This window comes from Diabrotica undecimpunctata, chromosome 1, assembly GCF_040954645.1.
Source record: "Diabrotica undecimpunctata isolate CICGRU chromosome 1, icDiaUnde3, whole genome shotgun sequence".
In the NCBI taxonomy this organism is placed as follows: domain Eukaryota; kingdom Metazoa; phylum Arthropoda; class Insecta; order Coleoptera; family Chrysomelidae; genus Diabrotica; species Diabrotica undecimpunctata.
Genome location: NC_092803.1, coordinates 51,294,986 through 51,318,607, shown reverse-complemented (window position 1 = coordinate 51,318,607; position 23,622 = coordinate 51,294,986). Strand labels below are relative to the sequence as shown.

At 31.9% G+C, this 23,622-nt stretch overlaps 1 protein-coding gene across 4 annotated transcripts in view; it reads right to left on the bottom strand.

The window, feature by feature from the left end:
- LOC140449253 (guanylate cyclase 32E-like) overlaps positions 1–23,622 on the bottom strand; it is a 458,979-nt gene that overhangs the window by 351,363 nt on the left and 83,994 nt on the right. For 2 of the 4 annotated variants that reach the window (XM_072542460.1, XM_072542461.1), the window contains exon 1: positions 15,494–15,839. The exons of 1 other annotated variant lie outside the window; for it this stretch is intronic. In XM_072542460.1, coding sequence (XP_072398561.1) covers positions 15,494–15,797 — 304 coding nt within the window. In that variant the 5' untranslated portion in view covers positions 15,798–15,839. Of the gene's footprint in view, positions 1–15,493; positions 15,840–23,622 lie in introns of those variants that run through there. One more of the 4 variants, XM_072542459.1, reaches the window with a different exon arrangement.

Here is a 23,622-nt window from a genome sequence, read left to right as displayed (position 1 = left end):
TACTCCCATAGAAAAAAATCCCAAATTGACAGGTCTGGAACCTTGGATGCTACGTCAAATCTCCGAAACGTGAAATGAGTTGTCCTGGGAACAGGTTGCGGAGAATATTCATTGAAGCATGGGCAGTATGTCGCTGCGTGGGTCCTAGCCTCCTCAAGAATTTCTCTCCAGTCGTCCCTATCCATCGTCTTTCTCCGCCAAACACGTATGTATATTTCTCATGTCTTCATCGATGTTATCAAGGAACCTTGTTCTGGCACTTCCTCTTCTTCTCTGACCAATGGGTCTATCAAGTGTTTCTTGATAGAAATGATTTCTGGGTTATTTTGTTCCATCCGCATTACATGTCCTATCCACGTCAAGTGTCCTATCTTAATTGAAGTATTCACTTGCAAAAAATATAATTTTACAAATTTTTCTCACAAATTGTTTAATAAAAAATTTAGCACACCTTTTGAGTGTCAGTATAGTAAAATTATCATATCATTAGTTTAATTTTGTTTTTTATTTGTCAGCTATTATTCTCCTTTTAGTAATTTTCAAATGTAAATATAATTTAAAAGGTTAGATCTTTTTTCTTAACAGAGCTTTTGCATTTTTTTCACATTTCTCAATTTCAAGACGTCTTAATTTTTCATCGGCTATTTATATCACCATAAAGGCAACATTTTACTCGCCTTATCTTTAGTAAAAAATAAAATATCTGGCAGATTTAATCTTGTTTCAAAATAATTTGTAAAAATAAAGGACAACAAAGAAAAAGTCCATTAGACAGATGAAATGAACTTGCTCGCGAAACATTAGCGTCTGCCTCCGTATTCTCACTGAGTATATTAAAGTGTAAATGGGTAAAAACTGGTTTATATTTATTATTAACAAAAGTAAATCTAGAAAAGTCGTAGGCTGTCTCAATATAACCAAGTCGCCGTAAGAGACTATTCGTGAGAGATTTCATTATCGAGGTATAATACAAAGGATATTCAATTGGCGCTCACGTCACTGTAGTATTCTCAACAGAATAATTATGAAGAATACGAAGGCAATTTAATACTGTTAACAACGGATTATATGCTCGATTGTATTAAGTTTGTCTAATATAAGGTGCTAGTTGAATATAAACTTAATTAAATATTATACAAATATTATATACAAGGGGTAACAAAAAAATAGACCAAATAAATATTAATAAATGTAAATAAAGTCAAAAATAACTCCTTTGATCCTAATTTACTTTAGTACAAAGTGTGCACATCAAAAAGTTAGATTTCTTCAAAGGCAAGGTAAATGAGAATCGATTTTTTCCAATAACTCGTAAACTGTTCCCATGACATTTTGAAATGAAAATGAAATCTGTGCATTCGATAGAAAATGTATGGGAATTATGACCCCCAAACTTTAAAATTTTGCCTTTTGACTTATTGTTACTCTTCTTCTTCTTGTGGTGCCTATCCGTTACGAATGTTGGCTACTAGCATGGCAACTTTATTGACCGCAGCTCTAAATAGTCCTGAAGTGGTCAAGGAAAACCATTTTCGTAAGTTCTGGAGCCAAGATATTCTTCTTCTTCCTGGTCCCCTTTTTCCGTAGACCGTAGAATACTATGAACTATTGTTACTACTAACCATTGTTACTACAACAGTGAACACCTTGGTGACGCAGTGAGGAGAGCGTCAACTTACTGAGGAACAAAAAATGCAGGGGTCTTGAGTTCAAATCCGGTCAGGTTAAGAATTTTTATTTAAAAAAATCTCTCCATTGTCAGATTGGTACTCACTCGAGATAATACACTCTTTCAGATATAATAAGCGATTCTTTATGAAACAATAAAACCAACTTTACATAGTAACAAGTCATTTACTCAGCACATACACACAATTTCAATTAACCTTATATATGTCATATGGGACTGGTTGTATGACTAATGATCGAAGCCATAAAAAACAGTGACGTCAACATGCTTACAACTAAAACATTAAGGATTCCGAATATTTTACATTTTAAATTAGGTATTATGAAGATAGACTTTAGATCGAGCTAATGATTGAGTTCTATTCTTAAAACAAGCTCCACATAAAACTAGTTTTTAAGTATTAAAAAGTAACAAAATAATTACATTTTGATCAAATAAAAGGTAGATATCGAGCACAGTTTGTTTTATTAATTTAATCTTACCCAAGTACTTTCACTCCATAGAGCATCTTCAGGGGCATTTCGTCAATTGCGATAGGCCGCAATTGACGAAATGCCTCTGAAGATGCTCTAGGAAGTGAAAGTACTTGGGCAAGATTAAATTAATAAAACTGTGCTCGATATCTGCCTTTTATTTGATCAAAGTTCATTTATTCGAGCATTCACCCTTACATAAATTTAAAATAATTACAGTTTTATGTCTGCTTGCCAGTATGCTAAATTTAGTACTAAATTTAGCACTAAAAATATTGTATCTACAAATTAGGTGCGCGCGCCGATTCAGTACTAAAAATTAGAACATGTTCTAATTTCTTGTACTAAAAATGATCAAATATTAACCAAAAGTGAGGTTATGTTACGTATGTTTATATTCTGTTTTAAATATGTGGAGTCATAATCAAATAGAAAGTTTAATTAAGCTATATAAAGCAAATCCTTGTTTATATGTGCCAAAACATCCATTGTACAAAAATAGGAATGCGAGAATAAAAGCTTTGGAAGAAATAAGGGCGGAATTGTGCAAACTTAGTATAGATTTAGCTGTGGCAGAGATAAAAACCAAGTTTAACAATTTACGAACAAACCTCTTACAACAACATAGACGATATTTATCATCTATAAAAAGCGGAGCTGGTAGTGATGATGTAAGTAATATTTCTATTACATTATAGCTTTTTATGTCTATTTGTTGGGCTAATTTGATTCGAATTTTGTTAACACTGAAACCGTTACGATGAGTCCCGTACACAAACAAATAGACATGAAAAAAAAGTAGCAGTATAAGTAATGTTTTTTTTTCCTAATAGTTGCTCTATAATTATTTTACTTTATTAGATTGACAAACCTTCGCTACGGTATTATGAAAAAATATTATTCGTAGCGGAGCATTGCCCTAAGTGCTCACAGGACAGCCTTTCGTCTTTAACAATCCTACTAGTCAATGAAAACGCTACCATGGATTATGTCCAAGAAAATGAAATAGATTTTGTAAGTAGTCAGAATCAAGAAGATGAGATCGAAAACGAAAATTTTTAAATTATGATTATTGTATTGTGAGTATAAACTTTCATTTATCAATTTTGTTTGAAATTTTTTAATTGGACAATAATTATGAGGGATTTTAGTTTGAGGATATAATAGTGTTAAAAATTTATTGGGAATTAAAATGACATAAGCTGAAAAGTCTTTTCTTTATTAACGTTTTAACCTCTAAATCAGAAGCTTGTTAAAATATGAATACAAATATAAATAAATTTGTATTTATTTATTATCATATTAATCATTTATTGATACGATTGATTTTACAGAGTCCTTCTGCATCACATAATGTGCCTACCCCTTCATTAAGAGACAACATCCCCTGTGGAGAAGATATTATTAGAAAGAGATTGAAAAAGAAAGAAATAAACCTGACGATGATGTGGGGATTTTTTTCAATAAAGCGGCTGATGTTTTTGTCAACGTTAACAAATGCTCTGGCAAATGAAGAGCAGTAAAAACCTGTGGATACTCTTCCAGCAAAGTCAAATTTAAAAATATTTGCAGAATTTGTAGAGAGTAAGTTAGAGTTTTTGGTGTCTGCTGAAGAGACATTATTAGAAACACATGAAAAATTAACAAACATTATTTGGGATGCCAGAAAAAAAGTTTAAAAAATAAAAATTCATAAATACGTACGTTGTATTTTATTTAAATTTCAAGTTACTCATTTCTTAATAATAATATATAAATTTTTTACATGTTACATCTCTGTATGGCAGCATTTTGCCAATCAACTGAACCACTGTTACTGTTGAAATACTGTTTAAATTCATTTCTTACATTATGCTTGAGTATCTTATCTATTTGAAAACATAACCTGTGATTCATTTTGTTCTACATATGATTTAAAATTCTCTGAAACTAATAAATTATGCAACTCTAAGCAAGCCAAAACTATTGTTTCTACTTTATCTGCATTTAAACCTGTTAGCTAAGATCCCAAATGAGCTTTCAATCATTCGACGTGCTCTAGAGAGTCTATAATTAAATATTTTTTCAGATTCTGACAATCCCCTATTAGGATAAAGTTTCATAATTTGACCAGTTAACGGAAATGCATCATCTGCAATTAATACAACTGGAATTTTTGATGTACGGCTGGGTAAAGACCGATTTGGGAGTAAATTTAAAGAGTCATTTTCTAGGGCTCCACACAGATTATTTTCTCGTAAAACACCACCATCACTTACGCGGCCATTTCTTTCTACATTATAGTAAGTGAATTTATACGCTAAATCACACAAATCACACATTTATGTTAAATCCACGTACACAAGAATCAATTTTTGGTTATAAAGCAACAAATTTTTAGTGTTACCGTTTATCAGTTCTGGTATCAAAGAGACAGGACCAAACTAAGTTTTTATAATTTATCTTTGATAATAATTAGAAATGCACCTTTTGCACAAATCTGTGCAAAACTGTCACAAATCAAAATATACCTAAATTTGTATCCAAAAAGCACAATCAATAGTTTTTCCTGCGCTGGAAAATACAAAATTGAAAGAATATTTGTTTGCAGATGGTGATTTAATTTATTCCAACAATATAATTTTTTCTTCTAGAATGCCAAATGATCGAATTTGCATCTACTTAACAAGCGAAACTTTTGTTAACAATTTTCTACAAATTAAAAAAGGAATAATAACTCTACATAATTTGGGATTAAATTTGGTAACTACAATCAATTTTTAATAATTGGTACCTCATAATCCTAATTATAAACACATTTTTAGTTTCAAAAGACACGCTTTTATTTCTCCCCCAGTCTCATCAATACCTGACTCAATAATAATTATACATTATGAAATGACATTAGGTCATATATATCTTGTAATGGAGGAGGACCTACCTACTTATTGCATGCAAGAGTGACATTCGGCTAAAAATTGCCCTACTACTTCGGAAATTCAAATATTTTAAACATGAAATTCTGCTTCAACTACTTCAACTGATCCAATAAACAATGCGTACATTCCTCTAACGTAAACCATATCTTCCTCTGCTGCTACACTATCGACTAAACCGGATATCCATATTTTAGCATCTACTCATGTTACAGAAAGCATTTATTCCCAAAAAATGTAACACGATCCTCCTGCAAAACAAACGAAATCATCATGAAATTATAGCCCCTCTACCAAATGATACCCCAGTAAATACCATTTTTCCAGACCCAAAATTAAAAAAGCCAGTCTTCAATCACAGACATGGGAACCATTAAAATTACGGACAAGATGAAAAATTTAGCTAGACGAATATACGCAGATATTTCAGTAGCCCACTTGATATCTTATGAAAAATTGATAAATATCTTGAAAAATGCACACGGTACCCCTGACTTCTTCTTCTAATGGCGCTACAACACTTTGTGAGTCTTGGCCTGCTTAACAATGTTCTTCCATTCTGCCCTGTCGGATACTTTCCTTCGCCACTGCCTGAGGCTCATGGTTTTAAGATCCCTCTCTACGTCGTCTATCCATCTTTTACGGGGCCTTCCTCTTGTTCTGTTTCCTTGGGGCTTCCACCTCTGGACTACTTTTACAGCTCGATTATCTGGCATTTTCTTTCTAGGTGACCAAGCCAGTTTAGTCTTTGTGACTTTACAAATCTGACAATATCTGCGCTCTGCATTAGTTCATCCAGCTCGAGGTTCATTTTAATTCTCCACGAACCATCGCTGCATTGGGTTGGTCCAAATACTGAGTTTGTTTTTAAAGTTTATGATAGATCTTAAACTTTAAAAACAAACTCAGTAATTCTCTAGTAACTCTACCTATAATTTTATTCCATTCCTAAATATCAGTATTACAATAAATGACTACGGTACCCCTGACCAGTAAGCCTAATAAAAACTAATACAAATGATTTTTAGAAAGCCTATTACTAGTATTAGAAACTTTTAAATCGACTACATGAAAATTTCTTAAATTAGCATTCTCTAGAAATTTAAAAAATAAATGCACTAGACTTCGAAACAAAATACTTAAATTCATACAATCAGAAACAAACACCGAATACGATAATGAAATTATATAAAGATATATTATAATATGTAAAGAAATATTATAATGGCTTTTTCAATTATCCAGTGGAACCTACGAAAGTATTATACTCGTCTAGATATGTTAAAACAAATGGTTAAAATACTTACATCAGCCATACTTTGTTTACAGGAAAATGACTTTAAAAATACAAGTTCATAATTTGAAAAATTTCAACTGCACATATAAAAATAGAGAAATTGTAGATTATGCTAGTTGTTCCGTAGCGATCTAAACTCATCCATCCATCGATACAGAACTTATTCAAATCAATACACAACTTAAAGCGGTCGCAATTGTTAACACAAAGGGTCTATAAAAATGAGCATATGTAGTATATATGCATTCCACCTACAAAAAACCCAAGCAATAATGAAATCTCAGATTTGATAAAACAAATACTTTCACCTCGTCTAATACTTTGATAATATTGTTCTGAAGCTATTTTCTTGTGGCATTTTAAATTAATTACTATTTAAATGGGAATAAGCCACACTTAAAGGTTAAAATACGTTTATTGACGTTTCAATTTCCACGTCGGAAATTGAAACGTCAATAAACGTATTTTAACCTTTAATTGTGGTTTATTCCCATTTAAATAGTAATTAATACTTTGATATTTTAATGCTCATATGAGGATCAAAAAAAAATTACTCAGGTCGTAGAATATTGTTAGACAATTTTTGGTTAAACCTACTAAATGATGGAAGAAATACTCATTTTGACAGCATTGTCAGTATACAATACTCTTGTAATATTGAAAAATGGAATATCAAAAATGCAAATTGCCAAGTAGATTATAATCTATAGGTTATTCCACGAATATACGACTGTTTGGGATTATTGCGACAGCGAATATTTTACTGTGCAAGTAGAAGTATGAAAGTAAATTGGTCTAATTATTATTCCGAAAAAAGGGTCTACTGTTAGTATAACATCTGAACTAAAATTATTTCAGTTAATAGATGTTCAGATAGACGCAAAATTTATTGTGAAATTTAATCCGAAAATAACAAAAATTTTTATGCAAACGCTCATTTTTACGCAAATGTGTTCATCAGACATTTGGGTTGGATTTAGGTGAGATGTATACACCAAAGAGGCGTGCCGGGTTTCTTTGATATTACACTATTTTATTACTTTATTAGGTACTACAACTGTAATAAAAATAAATGTACTATTGTTAATATAAATGAAAAGAAATTGGCAGAACGATGGTTCAGAAACCAGAAAAAGAATCTATATAATATTTCACTTTGTTAGTTTTAAATATTTGTTTGCTTTGAGTGGATGTACTCTTAAAAGTTCCGAAAGTAACGGGTATAACATACCGGCTATTGATAGTTAAAGTACCGAGTCGTTACGGATATTAAAAAGTAACGAAAATTTACATACAGTTTCATATATCGCCGACTGATTTTAGTTTTAAAAACCGTCCGTATAGAGGTTTCCGATGAAGAGAGTTGTCTGTTAAGAGAGAGTTTAGTGTAGTGTACTTGTTTATTGAAGCCAAAAATGCCGAGACGTATTTAAGATGTAGACAACTTTATATTTAATGTACTTTCTTATTTTACTGCTGAGAAAACAAACGGGGGCCCTTCGCGACCTGTTCAGTCCGTACATAAACGTGTGTGTGATGCACTCTGTATTAGTGAAACAAAACTAAAGTGAACAAAGTGTCGCACAATATAAATCTCGCCGACAACCAAAGACTATAGATCTTCCTGAAGGTTGCAAATTTGAAATCCGTGAGACATTATATAAAATGCGCGAAAAGAAAGAACATGTTTCTTTAGATTCGGTGCTACAAAAATTAAAAGACAGAAATATATTTGAAATTTCCAGTACAAGTCTCTGGAGAGTTTTAAGACAGATTGGCTTTAAGTTCAAAAAGGAAGACAATAGAAAGGCTCTGTGTGAAAGAGCTAGTGTCGTTCACAAAAGAATAGAATTTTTAAGAAATTATAACAAATTTAAAAAAGAATGTTCTTCCTTCGTTTATCTAGACGAAACATGGATTTTTGCTAAAAGCGGTATCAAACGAATTTGGCAGGACGAGAGCATAAAATCCATAAAACACATCGATAACGAGGGAAAGAGATATATTATAGTGCATGCAGGAGGGAGCAGATCTTGTGTTTTCATCAAAATCAAAATCAGTCGATTATCATGACAATATGAATACGGAGATGTTTGTGAAATGGTTGAAAGAAAAACTGTTGCCAAGTTTACATAAACCCTCTGTTATAGTACTGGATAATGCTGCGTACCATTCGAAAATTTTAAATAAGCAACCAACAAACACCTGGACCGTAGATAAAATAAAAGAATGGTTAACGAATAAAAATATTACATTTCCTCAATACTGTTTTAAGCCTCTTTTTTTTTTTTTTTTGGCTTAGACTTATCGTCATACAGCCAGACACAAAAGGACTAAGACAGTCATCATTATAATTTTTACCTAAATGCCCTATCAAAATAAGAGATTATTACAACGATATTAGGAGAACAGGGACACACTCTTCTCGCCTAGGGACCCATCAAGGCATATATTTATAAAAGACACAACAACACTAGGTCACGGAGAGGAGGAAGTTATACAAATGGTTTAAGACAAAGGTATCAAGATTAACTAAATAATTTTTAGAGAATTATAATGATAATTTGCTGTCTTTTAAAAATTTAATTAAGGAGTTGTAAATATCTATAGAGCCAAGTGATAATAAATATAGTATATTCCAAGGAGCTGCTATTTTATATTTTAATAAATCATTTATAAGTTTGGATGAGTAGACTCTGTTTTTAGAACAACCAAAAAATATATGATCTAAATCACTTTCCTCTCCACAATGCTCACATTTGTCATCATCCAACACCTTTATTTTAAATAAGTGCTTTGGATAACATGCGTGTCCGAAACGTATTCTAATAATGGAGGTTATGTGCCTCCTGGAAGCTCTAAAAGACTTGTACCAAGGAAATTTGGGAATATCTGGCTGAATTATCGAGTATCTATTTTGGTTCACAAAAGAGTATTCCTTCCACTGGTAGCTCCACTCTCGAAGTAATGTTAACTTGCAAGAAACAATACTGTCAGAAAGCGTTACTTTATGTAGAATACCAATATCGGTTAAAATGCTTTCTTTGGCTAATAAGTCGACATATTCATTATGTTCAAATCCTGCATGTGCTTTAATCCAGAGAAAATGTACATTGATTCCTTTAGTTAAAAGAGTTTGAATAATATGTTTAATTCTATAAATGTATGGGCAGTCTTGTAAGTTAGGTGGTCCATATTTACCAATGGATTTTAACACTGCTAAGGAGTCCGACAAAATTAGAATATGGGCAAACTCAACTTCAACTACATATAATAAAGCTTCATATATTGCAATAGCCTCTGCTGTATAAATCGAAGTTTCCGGGTTCAGTTTGAATTTCTTTTCTATATGTTCCGATGGTATAAAAAAAGCGCATCCGGTTCCATCTGGAGATTTAGACGCATCTGTATATAGAGCTATTGCCTCTTTGTATTTGCTTGTTATAGATAGAACAATATTTTTATTTAAATATATATTTTCACTATAATTTGGTACAATAATATCTGTATGTAAAAAGAAAGAAGAGTAATTTTTGAATATGTAGTTCGTTCTATCTATATTTTTTAAAAGTGCTATATTTTGATTATACGCTTCGCAAAGTAAGGGAGATTTCTTTTTTTGCCAATATTTATTTGTCAGGTCATGGCAATTCAAAGTGACTATCTTTTCGTATAGAGATGAGTTCAGTAAATATACTTTCATTAAATATTTTTTGGACAAAAACCTTCGTCTTATATTTAAAGGAGGTTCTAAGGCTTCCAAATATAAAGCTTGTACTGGAGTGGATCTCATGGCTCCTAAACATATTCGTAAGGCTGAGTTCTGTAAAACGTTGATTTTATTTAGTAGTACATTACTTGCTGATCCATACAAAACACTTCCGTAATCCAAAATGGATCGTATGTAAGCTTTGTAAAATAATAAACTTACTTCAACATCCGATCCCCACCAAGTTTTATTAATTGATTTAAGAAAGTTTAATCCCTTATTGCATCTGTTCAACATGTCATCAATATGTAACTTCCAGGTCAATTTCTGGTCGAGTATCATTCCCAGATATTTAATTGTGTTTTTAAGGGAAAATTGGTGCCCACCTAAATTGATTGTACTAGCATTAGGAAAGTTATGTCTGGTAAATAAACAAACTTGTGATTTACTGCAGGATAATTCGAAACCATTTTCTATAAACCATTTTTTATGGAATCCGTACACTTCATTCAGGTTTTCAATGGATTGCTGATATTTTTTGTGTTCTGTATACAAACAGAAATCGTCAGCATATTGTACAATATTGAATGCAATATTAGTAATAGTGATGTTGTGTAGATCTGCTGTGTAAATGTTAAACAAAATAGGACTCAAAACGGAGCCCTGAGGTAATCCTTTGTTATTAAGTCTAGGTCCTATAAGAGTATGATTGTCTTTTAAATAAATTATCCTATTTGTGTACAAGTCCACAACGTTAGAAGCAAACTGCGCTGGAATATGAAAAAATTTAATCATTTTTTCTTGGAGAATTGTGAGAGATACCGAGTCGTAAGCACCTTCGATGTCTAAAAATAAAGCAGGTACATAACTGTTCCTGGAAAAACTATTCTGAATGTCTACAACAAGTGTTGTTAAGGAATCGAAGGTTCCATAACCTTTCTTAAAGCCATGTTGGTTAGCGGGTAAGAGACTTTGATCCCTTAGCCACCAATCTAACCTAATTTTAATCATCCGTTCAAGAGTCTTCAATATACATGATAATAATGATATAGGTCGATAAGCTTCAGCTAATTTAGGGTTTTTTCCCGGTTTGGGAATAGGGACAACTATAATACGCTTAAAATCGATTATGCCTTTACCCTCAAAAATTATCTGGTTAAATATATTTAAAAGTAATTCTTTTGCGTTATCTGGCAAATTTTGTATCATAGGATATTTGACTGCATCATATCCTGGTGAGGTACTAACGCGATTATCAAGGGCAAACTCTAATTCAGCTCTTGAAAAGGTTGTTAAGAGAAAATGATTCTGATCAGATGAGAGAGTTTCAGATGGTATTACATCTATCTGGTTATTTACGTAAGGTGGAGCTATTTTATCAAAAAAGTCGTCTACCCATGTGTTACTTAGAGGCAGTGGAAAGTTAACTTTTTTCCTGTTCATTTTCCTTGCTTGGTTCCAAATAAGACTAGATGGAGTTTGTTTATTTAATTTTGAACACCATTCAACCCAACTTTGCTTGGCCTTTAATTTTAGGAATTTTTTGACACGAGCATTCACTTCTTTGCATTTACAAAAATTTTCAAGAGAAGGATTTTTTTTGTAGTTTACTAATGCTTTCTTTCTTTCCGCAACGGATTCATCACATTCCGAATCCCACCACGGAGCGGGAGTACGTTTACATTTAAATGATTTATATTGACAAATTGATTGTTTAGAAGCTTCATTAATACAGTCAATAAGGAAATTATATTTTTCTTGCGTGTCTGAGTAGGCGTGAGGGTTGTTAGTTAATAAGGTTTCAATTAACTGAGAGTATAATGACCAATTGGCTTTTTTAATGTTCCACTTACTGCTGGGATAAATGATATTCGCATCAGTTCCCAAGATATCGATTACAACCCTTATAACGAAGTGATTTGATCCCAAAGTATCAGTATCTACAGACCACGAAATTTTATCAAAGAGAGAAGGTGAGCAAAATGTGACATCAATCATGGAATCTGTGTTTCCTGGTCTCGTTTGGCAAGTTGGTTATCCATTATTCATTACCACATAATCTAGATTCTGAATTGTCTCCACAATTTGATGGCCTGTTTTATCATTTTTAGATGAGCCCCACAGAGAATTATGTGCGTTCATATCTCCTCCAATGATACAAGGGTGTTTTAATTGAGAAAATAACTTATCCCAATCTTCGGTGTTAGTTTTAGCTTTCGGACACCTATATACAGAGAGTAAAGTTAAATGACTTTTGTTATAGTTGATTTTAATACCACAAGCAAGCAATTCTTTATTATAATTTTTTTTAATTTTTATGTTTTCAAAGGGAATACCAGTTTTAATTAAAATAGCAACTCCGGAATAGCCGTCATCCCGATCTTCGCGTATCACATTATAACCTCTATAACTATAAACAACATCCCGTTTAAACCAAGTTTCACTTATTAAAGCTATATCAATATCTTCGGTTATTAAAAAGTTGAGAAGGCTGTTTTTGTTAGCAACAGCTGATCGAGCATTCCATTGTATTATTTTGAGTTTAGCTTTGAAAGTAATTAGATTAGTTATTTTTTAAAAATATTATCTAAAACATTATTAATACCTTTGGCTAACATATTGATATCAAGTGACTTTGCCTGTTCTAAACAATTAATATTTTGAATAAAATCTGAGAAAAGAATTACTAAAGAATCTACTAATTTATTTTTCTCATTGTCTACAGTTGAAAAACTTTCCTTGTTTAAGGGTGGTAAAGGTTGAGATGGTCCAAATCTGAAAGGGATGTGAGGAGATGTAGGATATTCGGAAGTTGGAGATGATACTTTTCTTTTTTTATTTTCTCTATAATCAGTGCTTGATTTACTACAACTTGGTTGACTAATATTTTTGGTTTTCTGTAAATGAGGCCCCAATAGGTTGGAATAAGCAGGTTTATTAACTTCAGATGTGTTAGTTAATTTTGGAAACTCTCTATCTGAATTTGACAATATTTCAAATCTGTTATTACAAATAAGACCAGAAAAAGAAGAATCGTTTAAATTTTTGGCCTCCAAATATGAAATTTTATGTTCAATCATGATATTTTTTATTTTTTTTTGATGTTCGAAAAAAGGACAGTTTTTAGAGATCGATATATGCTTATCACTTTTACAGTGTATGCAATACATTTTTTTTTTCATCACATGTATGTGTGTCAGTTTTTATTTCTCCACATCGTATGCAGTATTCCTGTGTACCTTTACATTGTCTAGAAATGTGTCCAAATTTGAGACATTTATAACATTGAGTAACTTTACCTAACAATTTTTCGACTTGAAAATATACATAATTAATTACAACATAGTTTGGTAAACAATTGCCTTCAAATGTAATTATAACATTACGTCTAGGTACATATTCTGTATTTCCATCTTTTTCTATTTTCCTGTGCATTCTTTTAATATCAATAATTTGTGAACTAGAGGTCATATATCTTTTCAAATATTCAATGTTATATTTGGTATCGACATCACGTATCAGCCCTTTGATTTCTAAGAGGTGATTGGGAATGTACGCCTTTAAATTATCGTCTTTTAAATGACTATTATTGACTAATTTATTTGCATCCAAAATAGATTTGAGGATTACTTTAACACGGTTTCTTCCTATACTTTTAATTTCCTTAATATTGTTGATCTTTAATTTTTGATGTAAAATATCACCCACAACCATAGGGTGCAATCGGCCGATATTCTGATCATTGGTCTTTTCAATATATACACAACAATTTTGAAAGTCGTAATTATTAGAATTAATATTAAAAAGTTTTACTTCCCTTGTAGCAGGAGAAACGGTGGTATTAATTCCTGTATCCATATTTTGTTCACTAACACTAACAACTTCAGCAGTATTTAGTTCGCGCATTGGCGTCTTATTGGTATTCTCCCCCATCAGGGGAGAATATTTTCACTTTTTATCACTATTTTACAATAATATGTAAATATTTTTAAACACCACGAAATTGTTTTTGTCACAAAAACTGGGAGCTTAATGACTTTATCGATAAACACGTCTACCCGGTATCAATGTATCGCTTTGACTGGTTTTAAGCCTCAATTACTAACGTTAGCTAAAAGTCATGCACAACCAAACATATATATAGTAGACGAAATTATACATAGCTTTGGACATCGTGTGGTAAGACTACCGCCCTATCATTGCCAATTCAATCCAATTGAATATATTTGGGGGATATGCAAAACATATTATGATAACCAAATTGGATACAAGGGTTACAGTGACGAGGCAGTCTTGGAAACATGGCAACAAGCATTGGATATTGCCACTCCTGAAATTTGGGGAAAAAGTGTAAAAAAATGTAAAGACTTAATTGAAGAATGGTGGATCTGTGAAGGTCGCATCGAAGAAGTTAATCCTGTTATAATTTACCATCCGAATAAGAATAGCGATGACAGTGATTATGGCTGTGAATCTGATGCTTGATGATAGTTTTAGGAGATTGGGAGAATAAGTAAGTTTTTTTGTTTTTTTTTTTTAATACTAATTGAATATTCGACTAAATAAAGTATACTATTTAATCACTTAAGTATTGTTACACTTCATTTAAATCATTTAATTCAAAAACTAACTTGTTTACAATACTAAACTCAATGGTAGTAATTATATAATTCAAAATCTTAATTACAACTGTTTTATAAACTATCAAATCTATATTTATATCATGACTTCATATTTAAATCTAAGGTTTATATCTGCCATAACAGTATTTTAAAAGTGGGGAGAATTTACTAGTGTACAATTTAGCACATTGGACCATTTAAGTCGATACCTTAAACCGAATTTAATAAATAAAGTCGTATATTCGTGGAATGGAGTATAGTTTCAAATGAAATGAATAGATTACATAAAATTTTACAATCAGATAATAATATTGATAATCAAATTTAAGTTTTCCAAGGTATTATTAAATGCCGTTGAAGAGCTTCTGTACCAGTCGCTCTGATGAATCCTGGTAGGATGAAACACGTATAAGCTAATATATAGAGGCACTATACGTGAAATCAAATCTTAACTGTCTTTTCTTTTATTTCGGTTTACTCTTTATTTAAAGAAACCAGTTTACCAAGGATTTTTGCTTAGATGAGGATATGTTGTGGAATGCAACTTTTATATTCCCTATGTCTTTCTTACATCTTTTTCATCGTCTGTTTTGCCTTGTAATTTATAGAAGGCACAGATTAAAGCAAAAATCTGAATTTTGGTTTCGGCAACCAAGAAATCTTCGCATTTCTACTTTGGTAATTTATCTTATCATATTTTATTTTACAAATAATTATTTTAGAATTTTGTATTAGCCTCCTAGGTTTTTTAAAATCCCTACACTAATGTATAATGAACAACACTTACCCTTATCTTTGTTGACAGCCTCCACAGCAAGCGGCAACGCTCCCAAAACCACTTGAGCCTGCCGATATGCTCCCAAGAATCCTATGGTCACTGATTCACTAAAATTATGAGCCCCAGTTCCCGTAAGGTATTCGTATAACACGGAATAGTTCGAACTACTCCCGTTCTCGCCGTTTCGTTCCTTAGATCCGGGACACGTGAGCTCGTCGTTGGGATTGGTAACGTTTTCCGAACCGGTCAGAGAGTTCACTGCTATTATAATCAGTAGTGGTATTTTCGTCACTATGTATTTCGGAAGTTTCATTGTTTTATGTAAGTTTTAGGTATTCGTATTTTTGTTACATACTTTAAAATTCTGAAATCTCTAAGTTAATAAAAAATTAGTACATCAAAAAATTATTAAAATCAGATATATCATAGTCTAACTCTAACTTTTTCCAAGACTCTATATAATGCACGTCTAAAGTCACCCAACCCTTAATATATTTTTCGAATCATAAAACGTAAATAGATAAATTTTGGGATAACTTAACTAAGACATATGAAGACCACAGCGAAATAACTTGATGTCACATATTTGATTTTGTTTAGAACATTTTTAAAGTTTAAAACTCTGTGATTATGTTAAAATATATCTTACAATTTATTAGTAATAAAAAGAAAAATAATTGATATATTGGTTGTTGGTTTACGTTTTAGTTGTTTTAAATTTATTTTGCATATTAATTGTATTAAGTTTTTTTTATTTGTCTACATGGACTTAACAAGTTTTTTCCCCGTAAAGAAAGACTTAAAAAGTTCTTTTCTTATAAAATCATTGGCTGTCTAGTTTTTGTCAAGTAAAACAGAAATAGAGCAAGTATATTTTTACAGCAAAAAGTATCAAATGTCATAAAAAAACATTGTCATAAAAAAAACATTTTACAATATAATTCCAGTTTTCCAGTTACTTCAATACTTTGTCATGGTTTTTTTCTTGTTTTTGGCTGTAAGGTTGTCATAATAGGCCTTAGCTTTAATGCCACAGAAATCTTTAAGAGGCTGGAGGTCCTTGATCTCCAGATTCTTCATAGAAATGGGCAGCAACTGGGTAAAAAAATAAAAACGGTGCAGAAAGTGTTAAATAGTCAGATTTTTCAAAACATTCACACTAAGTACATTTTTTTTAATTTTACAGAAAATTATTTTTTAGCTGATTTTTGGAATGATATTGAACACTAACCTGTATAAGCAGAATCAGGGAGTAGCATCTCATTCTTTTAAGCTTTTGATTTGTTCTATAACCAGTTTTCTCTTCTCTTCATTTTTGGCTTAATGGAACTGTTTTTGTGTCAATGGGAATGATAGCTGGTGTTCTTTCTGTTTTTTTTTTATTCTTTTTCAAAGGCACTTGTTCCGATGCGAGGTTAAAAGATGGTCTGAGGCTTATTAAAACTGTATGAGAGTTTTTAAACAAAATTTCTCGGATAGGTCTGGTTGGGAGCGACAGTTTCTTTTCATAAACGAAGTCTAATAACGCTATCCAAGACTTAATAATTATGGGCTCATCTTCTACTCTTACGACTACAAAAAGTTTAGGCTTAATTCTGGAACACTCAACCTCATGACACAAACCATCCGAAATCTCACACCTAGACTTTTTCTTGAACAAAGCTGTATTTTTGTCACACTTAATGTATAAGTGTCCACAAATAGGGTATGTTATTTTTATCAGCTTCGGTCGTTTCAGATTACTGACCAAAAGGTGGCAAAACTTAAATAGAGCACTGTGTTTGTTTTGCCCCGAGCACGAATCACAGAAACTATATATATATATATATATATATATATATATATATATATATATATATATATATATATATATATATATATATATATATATATATATATATAAATATATATATATATATATATATATATATATAATAAGAGAAGTGAATAAATATGGATAGATATAAAAATAGCTCTCTCTAGTTGAACGCACATGTATATTAAATATATACTCAGATAATTGCCTTTTATAGTAGACATCGTTGGTTTCGATGTTAAGGCATGAAAAATTCTTGCTATAATCCATAGCAATGACGTCTATTTTTGACAATTTCATAGCATTTTGTTTAGCAGTCCTCTTTCTCTCATAACAAGTTGCTTATTTTCTCAGTGAAGTCCTTGTTTAGTTTCAAGTGCTTTTAGTTCTTGACTAAGCTTGCATCTCTGGCTTCCCGTTTTATTTTCACATGATAGCAGACAGTGCAGTCTCAAAAACTAGCCTTATTCTCTAGTTTTCTAGCCTTTCTTCGTTGTATAGGAACCAAAGTAAACAAAGGCCGCTAAGCTTATAAGTTTATTTCATCATTATTTTTAAAAGGGTAATTGATCACTCAAACACTCACCCATATCTGCCATGATTATTTTTATTATCAGATAAAAGTATCAAACGTTGTAAATAATCACTATTACATTAAACTAAAACAAACTAAGCAGTAACATAACCTATAAAACACACAAATTGAAAACACAATATCTGTGTTTTATAGGTTACTGTTACTGCTCAGTTTGTTATATATATATATATATATATATATATATATATATATATATATGTATGTATCGGTTTAAAACGTTCTCCTACGTCTTCGGATACCCAGTTGCCACTCCTCTCGATTCATGCATAAGTCTTCTTCATGTCTCTGTCTTTCATTTCTCTATTGATGCCTTCTCTCCAACTAAGGCGGGATCTTCCTCTTTTTTCTATCGTGAGCGGTCCATATTAAGACTTGTTTTGGGAAAAGTTCTTCAGATATTCTCTGTACATGACCGTACCATCTAAGTTGTTGGGTACCAATATCGTCTACTATTGTATGTTTTACTTTCATAATTTCTCTTATTCTGTTGTTCGTTACTCTTTCTAGTCTAGATTTTACCAGCTGAACGTCTCCAGAAATCCATTTCCGTTGTCTTAAGTTTTCTCTTGTATATTTCCTTTATTTTTCATACTTCACTACTGTAGGTGTACAAACGAAAAAGCTGGAATATCTGGGCCACATAATGAGAGGAGAAAAGTAGTCTCTGCTTAGACTCATAATCCAAGGAAAAATCTTGGGAAAGAGAAATGTGGGACGTAGGAGGATTTCCTGGTTGCGAAATTTAAGGGAGTGGTATGGGTTGAGTTTAATGTAGTTGTTCAGAGCTGCAGCCAAGAAAGTAAAGATTGCTGTAAGGGTAGCCAACCTCCGATAGGAGACGGAACTGCAAGAAGAAGACTACTGTAGGTAATTATACTTTAAATGATTATGTTATGATTTGGACTACTAGAATTACCTGGACTTAACAACGTTTTTCCTTGTTTGGAATCCTGTACAAGATTTTTTTAAACACTTATATCTTTTGACTTATCGAGTTATTACTCTGTATTGTGTTATTTCGAGCTGCTGTAAATAAAATAAGATGGGTCAATGTGGTCACCAAGATCTCTAGAAGATAGGCACATTTAGAAGAGATTGTCTTAAAAACAACTTAAAGAAACTTAAAGAAACTTAAATGAAACAACCTAACATTGAAAATATGACCAAACGTAACCAAGGAAGCAATATAAATTAAAAAACATCCAAAAAACTTAAATACAATAGAGATTCTCAAGAACTTCTTCAGGAACTACATTAAAATCAATTCCTCCGAACAACAGAAATTAAATTGGCAAATACGATCCCGCCCAATCGCATGTGCACAGGACCAATCACAAGAAGCGCAATAAGGTATTAAACCACAACATGACGCCAGAGTGGACAAATCACAGCGAAGATTGTCACTCTGGCTGGCTAATTACAAGGGGTTTTATTAACTGCAATTGTATTGGCCTTCCGACGAAAGATTGCTGCGGACATGCAACCAAGAAGTGCATAAAAATTAGCGTATCTTTCGATCGGAATCCGCGCTCGTAACAACATCACGAGACGTAAACACAGTACTTAGATGTGCTCAAAATCACCTTAACCTGGTCGACAGGTGGTGTAGGAGGTGAAGAGTAACACCTAACCCAAATAAAACACAAATGATTCTCTTTAGACACCCCAGTCGCAGCAGATTCGTCACATTCACCATAGCCGAAAAAAACGACCTTAGATTCAGGGGAGACCACCTACAGCTCCGCGACCAGATTAAGTACCTCGGTGTGGTGTTTACACAAACACTAAACTGGAGCGCCGATCTGAATATAGCCTGTAACAAGGCTAGGAGCAGAGTCGGTCTACTCAATGCTCTGGAAATATGGAAGTTTTGTTGAAGTAAAGCTAGGTTTGGGGAGTTTGTGAAGAGAGAACACGCGGCGTAGGTAGTCTTAAGAAACCGGCAAATTTGTTGTAAAAAAGTAAATTATACTCGTATGTAATGTGTCAATTTTTGCAAGAGTAATCACTGTTTTGTTTCGTGCCGTCTCTCAGCTAAGGGATTTAAAGAACGGCTTTTCAATTCACTTTAAAAGATACCTACATGGTTTCATTGCGCTTGAGTGTTCCTAAAGCCAAATTTTGAAGATTGCGTCCCAGTGCCCAGCTTACATCCCCATTTTGTTTGTCCCAGGTCATCAGTGTGAGATGCATTTGTTTGTATTGCAACTTCCAACCCCAGAACTTTTAAAGGAAACAAATAACATTTAGTGAAATTCAGGTAATTTTTTTGTTGAAATTTTAAAGTAAAAAGAGACATTTTCTATCAATAATTGCTTTCATAACAAGTTAGGAAATTGTAATAAGTAAAATTATAAATGTTAGGGAGTGGCTAAGCTGCCATATTAATTATTCTCAACGTTTTAAGATTTTGTATTGACATATGACAGTTAGCACTATTTTTTTGACAGTTGATACATACCTAATCATAAATTGAGATCTTCTTTTGTTTTATTTTTTTTAAAGGTTAACCTCAATGCATAGTTCCGTTTAAAAACATATTTTACATTTGTAATCATTTATTTCTGTTACAAAATATCGCCCATTGACAGTTGTAAGTTTTTATAGCATCTCCAACTTGAGTGTGTAAGCCGATAGTAACATAGTAAGTTTGTTTTTGTTATTTTATATTACTATTTGTATTTGTAACTGTTTGTGGTGAGATAATTATAAATATTTAATTTTTTTCCCTAAACCAAGTTGTTTATTTCCCTTTAAAAAGTTTCTAACTCTTTTTTATATTTTTTAGGAAAGAAAAGCCTATCTTTTTACCCAGCACGAAGATTCTTGTAGCGGCGTCCTTACTTCAAATAGCTTAAGAACCTTATTGTATTGTGTTTGTCCAGGAGATCCATGTAAGTACCCCTTTTGATTCATTTTTGTAGTTACCTAATTCCAGTCCCCTTGTCATTCACTTATCTACGACCCAGCTCTCCAAAAAAAAATCCTGAGTAGCCGTTCGCAAACGTTCCGATGTGTTTTGCTTACCCTATCTCCACCCCAGTGATTTCTGTCCCCAATTTTCAACTCCCTCTAATGATCCCAATGTGGTAGGCAAAACAATCGTTATGAGAGCAAAATTTTTGTATCTCTTGTTTTAGGGTTTTAAAATTGACCTTCTCAGCAAAATTCAGCTGGTTCGTATGAGTTTTAGGGATCCAGTGGCATTTTCATCTCTGACGACTGGACTAAAAGAAAGGTAGTAAGATTTTCTACAAAATACGATACTAATACGGGGTAGAACAGGGTGTTTTACTTAAAAAAATTAAACAATATTGTGTTTGAAAATAACAATCAGACAGTATATTGTATGGCCAAATGTCAAAGGTATTAAATTATTTAAAAATGACACTACATTAGAAAAACTTTGACATGTTATTTACATTTTTATTATCTTGGAAACCTAATCCACAGCTTACCATTTGTCTTAATAAAAGTTTAAATATTTCGAAAATTATTAACTTTAAACCTAAGGGTAAAATATTTGTTAAAAGAAATATCTTTGTTGTGTCAGAACTCACCCGAGATACCGCAGTCCTTAAGATATAAAAAGCGATTCTTCGTAAGGACAATAAAACCGAACTTACTTGGCTTACTATTTACTTAATAGACAAAATACACATTATAAAAATATAAATTAACGGTGTATATTATGTGTGAATGGCTAAATGACGAATATTCCAGACTAGAGCCTATAAGACAATAAACCTGCCAACAAATACGAGTTACCGGTATAAGCAGTGAAATCCTACACTCTTCACATTCATTTATAAAAGACAATGTTATTGAGAACTTTATTTTCACATTATTTGAAACTTGGAAAACATATTTTATATCCGGGAAAATGATAAAAAGATATATAATATATGTTTTTTCTTTTCTCTCAAGTCGGCAAAAATAAATAAAACACAAGAGGTGTATTTTCGGAAAAAATAAAGCTGATTAAGAAATATTTTTCTCGGAAACACATACCTACTAGAAAAATGAATTGAAGATCAGATGGGGATTTAAAAAAACTTTTGCAAAATAAAACATACAGTTTTTAGATAGATTGGCATTTAATGAATATTAATTTTATAAATAAATTCTCTTTTCTAAAACTATTAACAACCTTTTTGATATAGTGTTATTTGATATAACGTAATAGTAAATGTTCAGGAATAGAATAAAAGACAAAAGAAGTGCTAAAGATGGAGGCACAATAATAGAAAATAATATAAAAGTTTTGTTTTATTAATTTCTATCTAGATACGGAAGAAGTTCCAGCAATATACTGATATAATTCTGAATTCATACTATGATTATACAAATACAAAATTACAGACCTATATCATGCTTATCTTACTTATATAAGCTATTCAGCAAAATTACTTATGATAACAAATCAAGTAGATAACTAAAAAATCGACTAACAACTAAGATGGATTTGTTTCAACAAGTTAAACAAGCTACATTTAGAAAATACTTTACCACTACTGATCAGTTACATACTGCAAAATTTTAATAGAATGCTTATTCATTTTGTGGACTTTCAGAAGACTATCCATATCGAGTAGAGTTATGCAGGATCATAGAATATATAGGAAATAAAAAAAATGATTTAAGGTATATTCAGATAATTAACCAGAGATTACTCAGATAATTTTTCGACTGTTCTAACAACCATTCAAATTTCGTCATTTTGTGTCATGTGGAACAATTTCACCCAATCATGTCAACATTAGACTGATAATTGCATTCAGTGCAATTTTCAATCCCTATGACAACACGATCGAGTTTGACAATTTAAATTAACAAAATAATATTTATATAAGCAATGGGCTTGAATGTAAAGGAGAAAAAGATAACAAATCACTCGAATAGATCAACTGCTGTTAGCGAATTAGCAAAAAGTGGTGTAGAAGAACAACAATTGCTAAAAATTACTGGTCATGGCAATCAGAATTCTATAAAACCATACTTGAATCTCGATCAAGAACACCACAACAAGATTATAAATATTATGCGTGGTAATAGATCTTCTATAGTAGAGAACAGCAACGAATCTAATGTTAACTTAAATTTTAATAATTTTACTTTCACTAACTGTACTTTTAATAAATAAATGTTTCGTTATGTTGAGTTATGGTTTTTTTTTTCGAAAAATTATCCGCCGAATATCCCTCGGACATTGACGAATGCCTCATAATTTCATGACAAATTTCTCAAGCTCGTTGCTTGGTAACAGCACTCAGCCTTCGGCTTCGTGCTGTTACCAAGGAACGAACTTTCGATTGTCATGAAATTATCTCGTCTGTTATCAATGTCCTAGGGATATTACTACTGATAATTTTTCGACTGTTCTAACAACCATTCAAATTTCGTCATTTTGTGTCATGTGGAACAATTTCACCCAATCATGTCAACATTAGACTGATAATTGCATTCAGTGCAATTTTCAATCCCTATGACAACACGATCGAGTTTGACAACTTCATCCAAATAAATTTCAAAATGTCACGTTTCGGCAATGAGAATGTTCAAAGTATAAATGCGCTAATCAAAGAAAAAATTCCCAGAAATACAACCTACAGCCACAAATATATTTGGGGAATATTCATGGAATTCGAATTATCGAAAAATTATCCGCCGACTATCCCTCGGACATTGATGAATGCCTCATAATTTCATGACAAATTTCTCAAG